The 13,755-nt window shown below is 55.5% G+C and overlaps 1 protein-coding gene across 1 annotated transcript; it reads left to right on the top strand.

Moving 5' to 3' along the window:
* The first annotated feature begins 3,003 nt into the window (after positions 1-3,003).
* Positions 3,004-6,388, top strand: TXNDC15 (thioredoxin domain containing 15). Its single transcript, XM_054168281.1, has 6 exons — positions 3,004-3,080; positions 3,191-3,710; positions 3,756-4,247; positions 4,782-4,945; positions 5,106-5,236; positions 6,067-6,388. The coding sequence occupies exons 1-6, from the start codon at positions 3,004-3,006 to the stop codon at positions 6,261-6,263; spliced, it is 1,581 nt and encodes a 526-aa protein (XP_054024256.1). The 3' UTR covers positions 6,264-6,388.
* The last annotated feature ends 7,367 nt before the right edge of the window (positions 6,389-13,755 follow it).

The raw sequence follows: 13,755 nt of genomic DNA, 5'->3' as shown, positions 1-13,755 counted from the left end.
CACCTAGGGTTGAAACATCTCACATGCCAGCTGCAGTTGTTCTGCAGCCTTTGAGGAGGTTTGTAGCTGCAAATGGCATTTGCTGGCTTGGGTGCTTTTCCCTGGTAATGCTGTCTGGCATTCGATGCAGCCAGAGATGTTCAGAGTTCCACTGCAGTCTGCTACGTCCTGGTCTGAAAAGCAGTTCCTGGATGTGATTCCTTGGGTAAAATGGATTCTTTTGGTTGCAGTGGTACCTGAAGTGTTAGATAGTGAGTCAGGCATGAATTGCATGGTAGCAGAACCGTTGTGGGCTGTGGTGGAAGCTGCTCGCCTGCTTCGGCGGCTGCGGCGTTCTTCCACGTGACAAATGGCAGGCTAAAGGCTGTGACGCAGGCTCTGCCCTCAGCACACAGCTGGTGCAGGTTCTGGTGACAGGACCAGTTATGATTTATTCATGCTGACAGCCCAGCAGTGTTGGAGGAGCTGAGGCAGCAGGGCCTGCTGTGGCACTGGCCTGGCAGTGCTGGCTGTGACAAGCAGCAGAGAGTGGCTGGAGATGCGCCTAGGAGAGGCCTTGTCTCAGCAGTGTGGGGGTTGATCAATAGAGGTGAAGATTGCTCTTGACGGTTAATCGTTTGAAGCCGTGGCGCCTGGAAGTCAAGGCTGAGTCGCTGCCTCCATTGCTATTTTTATCGGGGCGGTGCCTGTGGCTCCGTGTTTGTTGTTTAACCTTTGGAGAGGTGTGGCCTGGCCAGACGGAATTTGCGGCCCCAAAGCTGCTGCGTTCTGGGGCTGGCTGCCACCCAGCTTCCCCGAGTGGCCCGGGGAGGGAATGCCTCCTTTCTGCCACCAGGACAAGCACCACAAACATACCTGCTTCCCTTGGGCTGCTGCAAGGAATCACCAGCTCACAGCTTTTGACCGCTGGGGAGCTGGAAAGGGTTGTGGAATTCCTGCGTGTCATTTAAATGACCCGAGGCAGATAAATCTTCCTGCCTTTCCTGGCTTTGGTCTTGTTTTTCATACCACCAAAGCGTGTCCTAATTAGTGAAGAACCATCACAGTAACAATTAGCACAAGTTTGGTTACCGTGGGGCAGGCCTTTGAGCTATGCAGAGTACTAAAACGTGTGCTTGCTGCTGCAGATGGTCCTGTTTTAAACACAAGCAACAGCAGAGTGAGAAACACAGCTGAGCCGGCCCCACCTGCCAGACTGAGGTGGAGGTTGGTGGTGCCCACATGAGCTCAGCCTGTGCTCCTGACCCGAGTGTTTTCTTGTCCCTCCCCTTTGTGCTGCTGCATGCACACAGTGCTGTGGCCGTGAGGACATCAGGATCGTACACCAGTGAAAGCCCTGCTCTTGGTGGAGGTCTTGGTGTGTGGCCTCTTTGTCCTGGTCCCTGTCCTCTCACTTCCCTTGCTTGCCCAGTGAAATCCAGGGGAGAGAAGCCCAGCTGCAGGAATCTACAACCAGCCAGCTCTGGTGGTTGTTCATGGCTGCAGCAAAAGGCTCATTTACAAACACTTCCTTGCCAAGTTTCAGAGCCAGCCCTGGCAGAGCTCTTCTAAGGTGCCCCAAGATTCTTTAATGGATGCAAACCAATTTGTATTTTCCCTTTTACCTGAAAACAAACATTTGGCATTTAAAACTCAGCAACATGTATGCCACCAAACCCAGCTTTGCAACAGAAGTGGCACTGTGAGATGTGTGCTGGGATGGTCTGTTTGCTGGGAGGCAGCTGTGACAGAGCCTGAGTATCTATAATGCTGGGAGCTGATCTGTGTTCCTTGCTACAGCCACCATAAAGCAGAGTCTTGTACAACCCTTTTGGTTGGTGTGTGATGGCAGGGAGGAATGATGTTAGGATTGAATCCACAGGAGTGCCTCAGGTGTGCTGCCAGAAGTCTGTTCCTGTAAAGCTTTGGAGTATCATCCCCCGTGTTTCAGATCTGACACCATCCAGCTCAGGCCACTAGCCTGGTGGCACACAGCTGAGTGCTGCTCCTGGAGAAGGAAAATTGTTCTCAAGTTGAAAATGCCAGCATCCCAGCGTGGGAGCTTGGAAGGGACCTCTGGAGCTCATCCAGTCCACCCCCTGCTAACGCAGGGCACCCACAGCAGCTTGCCCACGATCACAAGGGCCAGGGAGGGGGCTTGAAAGTTCTCCAGATGCGCAGACTCCACCACCTCTGTGGGCAGCCTGCTCCAGGGCTCAGCACCCTCACAGTGAAGACATTTTCCCTTGTTCAGGTAGAAACTCCTGGGTTCCACTTTGTGCCCATTGCCCCTTGTCCTACCACTGGCCATCACTGAAAGGAGTCTGGCCCCAGCCTCTTGATGCCCACCCTTTAGATACTGGTAAGATCCCCTCTCAGTCTTACCCAGGCTGAACAGCCCCAGGGCTCTCAGCTTTTCTTTCAGTCCCCTCAGCATCTTCACAGCCTCTGCTGGCCTCTGCCCAGTAGTTCCCAGTCTCTCCAATGCCACTTTGTCCAAACTCAAGCACAGCTGGGAATGGGTCAGCTTCTTCCTGGCTCCTACACAGCAGCCTGGATTTGCCACCCGCTTTTGCTTCCAGGCTTGCTTGGTCTGTCTCAGCTGGTTTCACTGGGTGCCTATCTTGCCTTCTGTAGCTTTAGGCCATTATGTCTTGCACATGAAGCAAGAACTAATTCTGTGATGGGAATATGATCTTATTTCCTACAAAATTAATATGTACATACCAGAGCATTTATGCCACTCGGCTGATGATGGCCCAGAGCTTAGCTTTGCTTTTTTAGGCTTAAAAACATGCCTTTAGACCACAGGCTTTTCCCCTCAGCCCAGCCTGGCTGTGGGTTGGGTTTGTTTTCACGTGAACGCATCCCCAGCTGAGCCTGTGCTGCTGCAGCGGTGCTGGGCAGGGCAGGGCAGCGGGACCGGGCGCTGGCTTCTGCAGGGCACTGCAGCGCGGCGTGCGCCCAGCAGCCGCCACATCCTGCCAGCTCCCCGGCAGGACGCTTCCCTGCATGGCCACTGCGATGCCTGCTGCCCCCAGCCGCACACCTCCGCGGCGTGTCCCGGTGCGGGCCCGCGGCCTGGCCGAGCGCGCGTCTGCGTGGGGGGCGCTGGGCCGGGCTGGGCGCGGAGCACCTGGCTAAACCCGGACTGATTTGTGCTCGATAGCGGCAGGGGCTGCCGTGCTGAGCGCTGCTTCCTTGTCCCCAGCTGCTCTCCGAGCCGCAGCAGGCTCCTGTCCCCTCATGCGTGGCAGGCGAAGGCGGCTGTGGTGGTGGCGTCCCCGCTCCTGCGGCCCGCGCTGCCCTCCCTTGCCCGGATACCTCCCCCCGCGCGGCTCCCGCAGCCCGAGCGGTCGGGCGCTGAGGGCCGCGTGCTGGGCGCAGCTCCTCCTCCCGACGGCGGGCGGAGCCGGCCCCGGCGGAGCCGCTGCCCGAGCCCCGCCGCGCCCTCTGTCGGCAACGTGAGCCAGCGCAGCGTGAGCCGGAGCAGCGTGACAAGCCCAAGACAAGATGGCGTCACGACGCGCTGCGTCACGACGCGCTACGCACGCACGGGCGGAAGCCCCGCGCCGGAAGCGGAAGTGCTCCCTGGTTCCGTAGGAAGTGGCCGTTGTCCAGGGAGACGCAGCGCTGAGGAGGCGGCCGGGGCCGGGGCCGAGCCGAGCCCGAGCCGAGGATGTGGCGGCTGCTGCTGGCTCTGGCCTGGCTCCTCAGGGCTCTTCCAGGAGGTGAGGCTGGTGGATTTCGCTGCTGGCAGCCGCGGTGGGCTTTAGGGACCGGGTGGCGCGCGCGGGGAGGCCGGGGCCCGGCCGCGGCTCGGATCTGACATCTCCCTTCCCCGCGCAGGGGCAGCGACAGAGCAGAGTGCCGGCGGGCAGCCACCTGCTCCCGAGGGCGGCGGCGAGCCGGTGCGGTACCGGACTGCGGAGATGGCGGACGCTATGCTGGGCAGCGGGCTCCCCGCGCAGCAGGCCGTGATGCTCTCGGTGGTGCCGGGGGAGACGAAGGACGGCCAGGCGCTCCCCATCGCCAAGGGGGCTTGCGATGCGGCGGCCGGAGGCGATGCGTGCCTGGCGGGCAGCAACCCGGAGGCTCCCCTCGGGCCGGCGGGCGGCCAGGGGCGGGAGCAGGCCATGCTGGAGACGGTGCTGCCTGCCGAGGAGTCTAACACCACCGACAGCGCCAAGGCTCCCAAAGTGAACTGCGAGGAGAGAAACATCACCGGTATCGAGCGCTTCACTCTGCAGATCCTGAACGTGTCCCAGGTAAGACATCAGCCGGGTCACTGCTCGGTGTGCCTTTGAACACCTGAGGATGGTGGAAGATGCCCCTTAGCACTGTGTGTGCGGTGCTGTCAGTGCCTGACTCAGTGCATTTCCATGTGCAGCATCATTTGTGCTGTGACAAGAGGAAGTACCCAGGCAAGGAGGCTTTTTGTGGTGTTCTGAGCAGGAAAAAATAGAGCTGCAGCTCAGCCCACACGCCTGTGTCTCATCTGGGTGCCTGCAGGGAACTGTCAGCTTTCCTGCTGCATGGATTAGGCTTGCTGTCTGAAAATGTTAATCTTGCCAGTGCCTCTTCCTAGCTTGTTTCGTGTAATGGTTATGGATGTAGCCTTTTAACAGCTTTTAAAGAAGGCTGAAAATGATTCTCCATTACTCCAGAAAGGGTTAAACAACGGTGCAGCTGCGTGGTACATGGATGAAGTATCTGACTGCTGAATGATGCATTGCTGTGTAGACTTTAACTCTCTTAAATATGAGATGTTCCATGTCTGTTTTCCTTCTGCTTTCCCTAAGGATCTGATGGAGTTCCTGAACCCAAACAGCAGCGACTGTACCTTGGTGCTGTTCTATACGCCGTGGTGCCGCTTCTCTGCCAGCCTGGCACCTCACTTCAACTCTTTACCTCGGGCATTTCCAACTCTTCACTTCCTGGCCCTGGATGCATCTCAGCACAGCAGGTAACTGACACTTCTTGTGCTCTGCTCTCAGTTTATTGTCATTGGCAAGCTCTGATGTTTTAAACCCAGGAGTGACGCTTCCTGTGTCATCACTCTCTCTCTCTCTTCATCCAGTGGATTTCCTTCCCTTCATGCTCTGTCTTTACTTTATGTCCCCCAGTTTATCAACTAGATTTGGAACTGTGGCTGTCCCCAATATCCTCCTTTTCCAAGGTGCTAAGCCGATGGCCAGGTTTAATCACACAGACAGAACGCTGGAAACGCTGAAAGACTTCATTTTTAACCAGACAGGTATGGACATCAGCCCTGAGGTGTCAGTGGCAAGAACAGGCAGGCTTTGGACCCCAAACTGGGCTTTCTTCTCCCTGCTGTTTGAGATAAATTTCATGAAGATCCTGAGAGGACCCAGTAAAGGTTTCTGTGATCGTTTGCTGCAGTGAGCTGGGTTTCACGGTGTGCTGAGAGCAGAAACTTGGACTCCTTGGGCTTTTGTGACAGAGTGGGGAGGAAACAGTGGGGCTTGGCTAGGGAGAGGGCTAGGACTGAGCTCACGGAGTCATAGAATTGTTTTGGTTGAAAAGCCCTTCAAGATCATCAAGTCCAACCATTCCTGGTGTCTGCCAAGTCTGGTGCTAAACCATGGCCCTCAGCACCACATCTCTCTGTCTTTTAAACACCTCTCTGGGCAGCCTGTTCCAGTCTTCGAGAACCCTTTCAGTCAAGAAGGTTCTTCTAATACACCTAAACCTCCCCAGGTGCAGCTTGTTCCTAGGGAAGGGGGGCACCCCCACCTCGCTGCACCACATCCTCCTACCCAAGGGCTTCATTTGTGACTGAAGGCAGGAGGACCTCGGGGGCTGCCTGTAAGGCTGACAGCAGCTGGGGCATGAGGTAGTTTCAGTTCCTGTGCTGGAGGTAAAGGAGGAATCTAGTTTCCCTCATCTGGCTGTGCCTGTTGTGAGTCGGTGCCAGGCAGTGCTCTGATCCTTCTGTGCTTCTGTAGAGAAAGCCAAACCCCATGGGCAGGCCTGCAGGGACCTCTGTCGAAGAGCTCTGAGCAGAGCTAGCTGCTCTGTATTTAATGGTCACTGCTGCTCTTGACCACCTGCTTCCATTTGCAGGTATAGAAGCTGTTAGTGACGTGGCTGTGACCAAGGAGGACTGGGAGGGTCCCCTGCCCAGCGTTCTGACCAAAGGCATAGACTGGCTGCTGCTCTTCTCTGTGCTCTTCCTGGCCAGCTTCATCATGTACGCGACCGTCCGAACCGAGAGCATCCGCTGGCTGCTCCCCGGGCAGGAGCACGAGCACCAGGAGTAGCTGGGGCTGCTGGAGCAGGGGCAGGACTCCCCCCGTGGCAGCCTGGGGAGCTGTCCAGACTGGAAGGACAGAAGAATGAACTGTGAAGTGTCTTGGCTGTAATTTATCATCTTGAGTGGAAATCTGCTGTGCTGATCAGTGGGTTTGTAAAAAGCAGATCCGTGGCAGTTCATGTGGGACCACAAAGCAACCTGAGCTAAACCACTGTGGGTTGAGCTGCTCTGGCAGCTTGGGGTTTATGGGCCTTGATGTAGAGGTGATGGCTCTGCTTTGCTCTTCTGAAGAGGTCCCTGTGTGTGAAGAGTGAGCAAGTGAGGGTTCCACAGCACTCTGGCCCTGCTTGGCACAGGAGCGCAGCTGCAGTCTGGGGATCTTTTACAGCTCCTACAGATGCAGGACCTGAAGCTTCCAGGTGGCTGATGTGGGAAGCACTGGAGACAAGGCTGAGTTAGCCCACGTGGGTCACACAGATTTTGACTCCTGTGTCCCTGAAACACAGCATTCTGAAGGAACTGCTGGTGAGTGGTGATGGTGCTGAATTAGTTTGCCAGTCAGTAAAAGAAGCTAGGAAGCAAAGGGCCCTTCCAAAAAGCAAAAGGAGTGTCCTGCAGATGAGCTCTCCCATTATGGACAGTGACAGCAGTTCAGAAAGTGTCATGCAGCTCCTGGCAGGGGCGCTGCTTCCCACCGTGGTGCTGCTTTGCTTCCTGTGTTCTGTGAGTGTCGTGGCAGGTAAAATAACCTGCAGAGCTCACCTTGTTCTCTGTGTCTGTAACACAGCCTACCCACCACCTTCCCGGAGAGTAAACCACACTCACTGTCCTTACTACTCTTAAAATAAACCACGCTTTAATGGAGCCTTTTCAGCCACTATGTTACAGGAATAAAGCCATGGCACCTTTCTGAAGTGCAGGTCACTTTCCTACGTTAGCCAGGGCAGCCTTGAGAGGTGAATTTCTGGCGGCACGTTTGTTGGCTGCTGAGGCTGCCGGAACGGGGATGGGCGTGGGGGTTAGGTGTCATTAATACGGAACAGAATAGTTTCTGTTTCTGGAGCTCTACGGGGACGGTGGCGGACCCGCCCTGCACGGTGCCGGGTGCGGCGCTGCTCCTCCTCAGACCCAGCCCGCGCTCTGCGGAGCCGCTCCGGCCCCGTCTCGCCGCTCCCTGCGCTCGGTGCCGCCCGGCAGCCGGGGAGGCGGGGCCGGAGCCGCAGCCATGCTGGGCGGTGGGGCCGGGCTGCGGCTTGCCCTGGCGGGAGCGCGGCGGGCCGGGGCCCGGGGAGCTGCCGGCGGGAGCCGCTCCGCCGCCACGGTGAGGCCCGGGGGGAGCGGGCAGGGCCGGGCGCTGGGCAGGGCCGGGCGCTGGGCAGGCGGGGCCGAGGCGCTCCCACGGCGGCTTGCAGCTGGCCGGAGCGCAGCGGGGGGCGCCGCGGGAGCCCGGTCGGGGCCTCTCCTGGCTGGCTGTGCCGCGCTCCGTGGGTCGGCTCTGGGGGCGCGGCGGTGAGCAGGCGAACGGCAGCTCCCACCCGCTCCTTCTGCTCTCGGCTTCCTGCTGCTGCCCAATGCAGCTGCGTGGTTGGAGGGGCCAAGGGGACACGGCCTCGGCAGCCTGTGCCTGAGCACGCTGCTGGCCCGCCCTGCTCCTGGGCCTAGCCCGAGTTCGGGCTCCGTTTCTGTCAAAACCCTGTGATCCGATGTGGAGTCCCAGCCTTGGCTCTTCGATGCCTTTGTGCCCGGGTGTGGGCTCAGGAAGGTGACTGCGGCGTCCCCAGCACTAAGAGGGAGCCCCGAGCCTTGTGCTGCCTCCCGGCTGCAGCCCTCGACTTGCCTAGCACAAAACCCTCCAAACACCTCCGTGACCCTGTGTGAAGGAGCTTGTTGCGTCGTTACAGGGTGGTTTGGTTTGGAAAGGACCTTACAAAAGTCGTGTTGTCCAGCCCCCCTGCAGTGAGCAGGGACGGTTCACCTCCTGCCAGGTGAAACAAAGCACGAAGGACAGTCCTTCGCAGTGGCAGTGTTAGTGTGTGCTCGGAAGAAGGAGAGGGGCAGGAATGCCTGCAGCTGCCGCTCCAGTAGCACCAAGTGCTGTGTTTGCATTCTTGCAAGTCCAGAATTGTGTCTGCAGCCTAAGGAGCCTCAGCGAGATCAGTCTGGGACCCTGTAGACCCCTTCCTGGACTGGATGTGTCCTGCTGAACGCAGGTGCTGGTAGTGATGCTGTTGGGTTGATTGTTTGGGGTTTCTTTGGTCCCTTATCAGTGCTGAAAATGTTGCTCCTTGGCTCAGGTCCCATGAGTTGCGTTAATGCCGGCTCTGCTCAGGCTCACAGCCCCATCTGGTGGCACCGGGGCTGCTGCTGGTCTCAAGCAGAGAGCTGCCAGCACCCTGGCAAAGGCAAAACACTGCCTGGGCTGGCGCTGGGTACTCACAGCCCTCCGAGGCCTTCCTGAAGCTCTGGAGCACAGCAGCTTCTCACAAAGCTGTTGCAAAGTGCTCATGCAGAGATGAAAGCAGTTTGAACGTGGCTGTGCTGGGGAGAAAGGATCTTCCCATTAAAGCATGCTCTGAGTTTGAGACCCCTCTGTTGGAACTCCTTGCCTTAGCCATCCTGCCCTTAGCTTCTGCCTTTGGGTAAAGTATCAAACCTTTTCCAACCCCTCGTGGAACTTTGCTCCTTGCCTGGCTGTGGCAGTTCAGGCACTGACCCAGTGTGAGCTGTGCTGCTTGTGCCTTCAGGATGCTTTGCTTCCAGTAAGCTGTTTAAACACAGGTGCTTTGCAGAATCCAGTGCCTTGTAACTTCTGGTGTCTGCGTTGTCAGGTTGCATTCTTTCCATTGTTAAAAAGCTCTTCACTGCTTGCACACCTTCCCAGCTCATCCTATGCTGAAAGCCACTCCTGCCTTCTTGGGAAGAGTGAAATACAAGCTACAGAAAATACAACCATCCCTTTCCCTTCTGCCTGTAGAAACAGCTGTCCCCCAGCATCCCTTTGAGCCTTGTCACTGCACACATGGCACATGTGTTTGTGTGGCAGAGCAGAATGTTTGCAAATGAATTCCTGTGTCAGTCAGGATGAATCAGATGGGCAGGGGATGGGCTCAGGTGTGGTGCCCTCTGTGTTCATCCCTGCTGCTTTTGTTAGCTGTGCACAGCAGCATTTAGCTGAACTCCAAGGGCCAAACAGAAAGGGAGTTCCTTGGCTAAGTTAAGCTGCTCTGTGAAATCAGTAAGACACCGCAGAGTGCATCTCCACCTCCTCACCTTCTGCACTACAGAGCCACAATTTCAGCCTGTGCTGTGCTTGCTGTTGCACAGAAGAGAGCCTCAGCCTCACTCCTTCTCTTTTTCCCCCTCAACAGGCTTCGCAGTCTCACTGGTTGACAGCAGAGGAGCGGAGCCAAGTTCTGTCTGACCTGAAGGCTGCAGGCTGGTCTGAGCTGGGTGAAAGAGATGCCATCTACAAAGAGTTCCACTTCAAATCTTTCAATCAGGTAAGTGTTGTTGTGAGCTAAAGGAAGTGTAGTTGCTGTCCTTTCCATACCATTCCTGGGGGGAAATGCTGATGTTCAGAAACCTGGGACTGTCCTTGTGGGGCCAGACCCTTCTGGCTTTGCCTCGATGGATTACTCTGGGACTCTGATCTCACCAGGTGGAGTAAATCAATTATGGTTTGTAGAGTTTCAGCAGTTTTTTCTTTCTAATATCACTACTTCCTGATTCTAATATCAGGGTCGAGGTTGATACTGTAGGATTAGACAAATAGTGTTTGATCTTGGAGGGGTTTTCATTCCTAGCACTTGTAAGGGGATGCTGGAAATCAGTAATAGCTGGAGAGAGGGATTCGTTTGTCAGGGATTAATACAAGAGCAGAAACAGTGGAACAGGCTGGAATGGGCTTCAAGGCTCAACTGCCTGCTGGGAGGACAAGCTGGGCTGCTGGAGTCTCTGTGCAGCTTGGGCTGGATCAAGGTTGGTTGTGACTATCTGAAGGCAGAATTTCACCTGCAGATTTGTAGGACCCAGCTGCAGCAGCCCCAGAGCAGCAGAAGCTGTTCTGTTACCGTCCTCCGGGAAAGGGCTCAGCGTGCGGAACCCAAGGGGCTGCTCAGAGCTGGTGTTAGGGAGCAGGTATTTGCCTTCTGGTAAGCTGAAACTGGAAGTAAATTCAAATGATGCAAGGGTGCTTACTGGTGCCTGTGGTGAAAGTGACTGCCAGTAAATGTTGTGTGTGTGGTGACCTAGGCAGCAAATGCCCAAAGCAGAGCCACGTACCTGCGTGGTACCTGGGGAGGGTTTAGCCCTGCAGTGAGAAAAAGTGTGAGCTTGCAGCTACAGCTCCTTTCATTTCAGACAGTAAATACTCTGTTTGCATTGTGGCCCTGCAGTGAGAAAAGTATGAGCTTGCAGCTACAGCTCCTTTCATTTCAGGCAATAAATACTCTGTTTACACTGTGGCCCTGCTATGGAGTGTTTGGCGAGAGCCAAAGGAGTGAGAAACATCATTTCCTCGGTGATCTTCCTGCTGCCCTTTTACAGATGGTGTCAGATCAGGTGTGCAGAAAAGAGAGGGGAAAAAAGAGCAGCTGAGCTGCCACGAGAGGTATTGCAGATTTATGCCTTGCAGATGATCTTGCTGTGATTAATGCAGTCACTGCTGTATTTTACTGCTTCTTGCAGATAATGTTCACGATGCATGGAAAGTTCTGTGGCTTTCAAATCGATGCCAGGTTTACAAAGTCTCTGTGTGTCAACAGATGTTAAGAATATAAACACAACTTTTATTATAAAGTCCTGCAAATGTGTAGACATGAGCTTGGTTTATGTATATTATTTTCAGCATGAGGATGAAATGAAACTGCTGTGGAACCCCAGAGTTATTTAGATTCCTGGAGCTTTCAGGCTGAGATTAGCTGGGTTAAAAGCCATCAGCAGCGGGCGGCCCTTGTGGGGCTGACAGGCTAATGACACTTGTGGCTTATGGAATTAGTTTGCAACCCAGGAATGGAAAGCACAGGGGCTGTTTGTTAGGCTGAGAGACATTTCCATGCAAATGGGCTTGGGAGGTACAGTTCCCTGCAACGAGCTAGAAACCAGCCTGGGGTCCCAGCTGAGGCTGCCGGTGGGTGCCACGCGGCAGTCTGGGCAGTGCTGCTGCTGGGGGGTGGTTGCTGCTCTGTCTTCCTGTTGACTTTTGTGTGAGGTGGGCTCCTGGTGTGAGTGATCTGAATCTTGTATAAAATATAACATACACTAATGGGGAGGGGGGAAAAGCAAACACAGCTGGAGAGAAGAGCACCTTGTCTGGAAGCGCTGTGCTGATGGAAGCTGTGTGTCCCTTCCTCCGTACACCTTGGAACTGCACCATGTTGTTGCCCCTGTTGAGCAGAAAGTAGGCTTTGAGCAGCCTGATCTAGCTGAAGATGTCCCTGCTCACTGCAGGTCACTTCCAGCCCAAACCATTTGATGATTCTATGAAAGTCAGATCCCCAGGGCCCTCCCTGGGATGTGCTCTCAAAAGTCCCCTGGTTGGGTTGCTGTTCCTGAGGAGCCTGTGCTTTGGGCTCACACCACTCCAGGGCAAATCTTGAGCCTCCATAAACCTCACACCCATGCCAGGGAGCTTATTCAGTGCCTCATTCCCTGTGTGCAGGGAAGGGACAAGCAGCTAGCGAGGCTGTGCAGCGTCAGGACCATGCTCGTGCCCCTTCCTGTCTTTGTGCTGCTGAAACAAAACCTTTCTCTTCCAGCTGTGGAGCAAGTCCTCTGCTTCCAGTCTGCCTAAGCACAACTCAGAACCTGGACAGGAAATCATTTTACACCTCCAGACCAATGGTAATTGTCATTCTGCAGGCTTAGAAAAGAAGCTGCAGAAATGTTCAAGGAATCAGAGTGGTTTGGGTTGGCAAAGCCCCCTGGGGTCATCCAGTCCAGCCATCAACCACCACCTCCATGGCCATTAAACCACATCCCACACTGCCACATCTGCACATCTTTTGAGCACCTCCAGGGTTGGTGACTCCATCAGCTCCCTGGGCAGCCTGTTGCAATCCCTGACCATTCTTTCACTCACAGCGTTTTCCTAGTGTCCAACCTCAGCCTCCCCTGGCACAGCTTGAAGCCATGTTGGACTGATGTTGAAAGCTGCTTATCAAGAGAGGGAGGGCTTGCTGAGGACCTCAGTGTCCTGGCTTGTATCTTGGGAATTTTCAGGGAATTTCTCAGCATTTCAGGCCCCTGCACCTCTGGAGGGGTGATCCTGAAAAGGGAACAGACCTGCCCTAAAAACCTGAATTTCCCCCAGGTTTGCCTCGAGCTCCGTCCTGGGCTGGGCAGCAGGCAGGCAAAGGACTCTGGGCACAGGGTGCTGAGTGCTCCATTTGGGTCTCTTTACCCAGCTGCTCATTTTCACCAAAGCTGCAGGAACATCTTAACCCTGAGCTTTCCATGTCTCTTGTCAAAGTTGGTTGGATCTGAGCAGAGGGCTTAAGGGGCAGCTGCCCGTGTGGAGGCATTTCCTTTGGCGATCGCAGGCAGCAGGCATGGCGAGGGAGCTGCCCAGCTGCCACCTCTGCTGAGGGACAGGTTCAGCTCTACAGCTGCTTGCCTTTACAGGGGGGCTCTGTCATGAGGCTTGTCTGAGTGGGTTTGCTTTCAAGAAGACTCCTGTAGGAAGTCTCTGTAAGGCCTCTAAGGTCCTTGTATGAAACAGCAGGAAATCAAACGCCCTGGGAGCTTGCAAAGCTGTTTGCAGTACAGGCTGCGTTTGGGGCTGCAGGACACAGGTGACAGAGGAGCCTGAGTGGAGGGGACAGTGAGGAGGTGCCCTGGAGGACCCTGAGCAGCCAGAGCAGGAGCACATGTGTTTGTGTCCTTGCCTTGGTGGAGGCTTGGGTTTTGAGACCTCCTTTGAAGGGACTGTTGGACTGGTGCTCTCACTTCGTGCTTCCCTATGTGCCAGCTCTCTGGCTTGAAATCCAGGAACACAAAGAGCCTGACATGCTGCTGGAGGTGCCCTTTTTCATTCCCCCCTCATTGCAGTCCCAGTGCCTTTAGCTGCAGAGAGACAGATGTGCCCCTTCCCTTGGCTGTGTTATGAGGGATGCACCTCACAGGAGTCTGGGAGGGCGTGATGGATGTGTTGGTTTCTTTGGACGGGGCTGCTGGGTGCCAGGCCCTGCAGCGTGAGCTGTGCTGATGTTTCCTTTCCCCGCTCCTGGCACGTTGCTTTGTCTCTGCATTGATCAAAGAGTGGGAAAGTGATTTTTATATACCCAGGCAGCACATTTCATTGCTGCTTTATGTACTTCATCTCCTGGCTGCTGGGCTGAAAGACGTCCACGCCTCGTGCGTATTGAGAACATAATATCCCCGAGCCTCCGGCCTCGGAGCCTGGAACGAGCTCTGTGTTGACTGTTGGGTTGTGCACCACATCTCCAGCTTTTTACACGCCACAGAGGCCTTGTGGGCTGGCTTGCTCTGCCATTGTCTGA

The sequence above is a fragment of the Dryobates pubescens genome, chromosome 16 (genome assembly GCF_014839835.1).
Source record: "Dryobates pubescens isolate bDryPub1 chromosome 16, bDryPub1.pri, whole genome shotgun sequence".
In the NCBI taxonomy this organism is placed as follows: Eukaryota; Metazoa; Chordata; class Aves; order Piciformes; family Picidae; genus Dryobates; species Dryobates pubescens.
Note: the sequence above shows the minus strand (reverse complement) of the source record. Positions and strands in the feature narration are given on the sequence as shown.

Coding starts and splice junctions, on each gene's coding strand:
- TXNDC15 (XM_054168281.1), top strand. CDS start 3,004: ATGCCTGCTGCCCCCAGCCGCACACCTCCGCGGCGTGTCCCGGTGCGG. Junction 3,081..3,190: donor CTGGCCGAGCGCGCGTCTGC/GTGGGGGGCGCT, acceptor CCTTGTCCCCAG/CTGCTCTCCGAGCCGCAGCA. Junction 3,711..3,755: donor CCTCAGGGCTCTTCCAGGAG/GTGAGGCTGGTG, acceptor GGTGGGCTTTAG/GGACCGGGTGGCGCGCGCGG.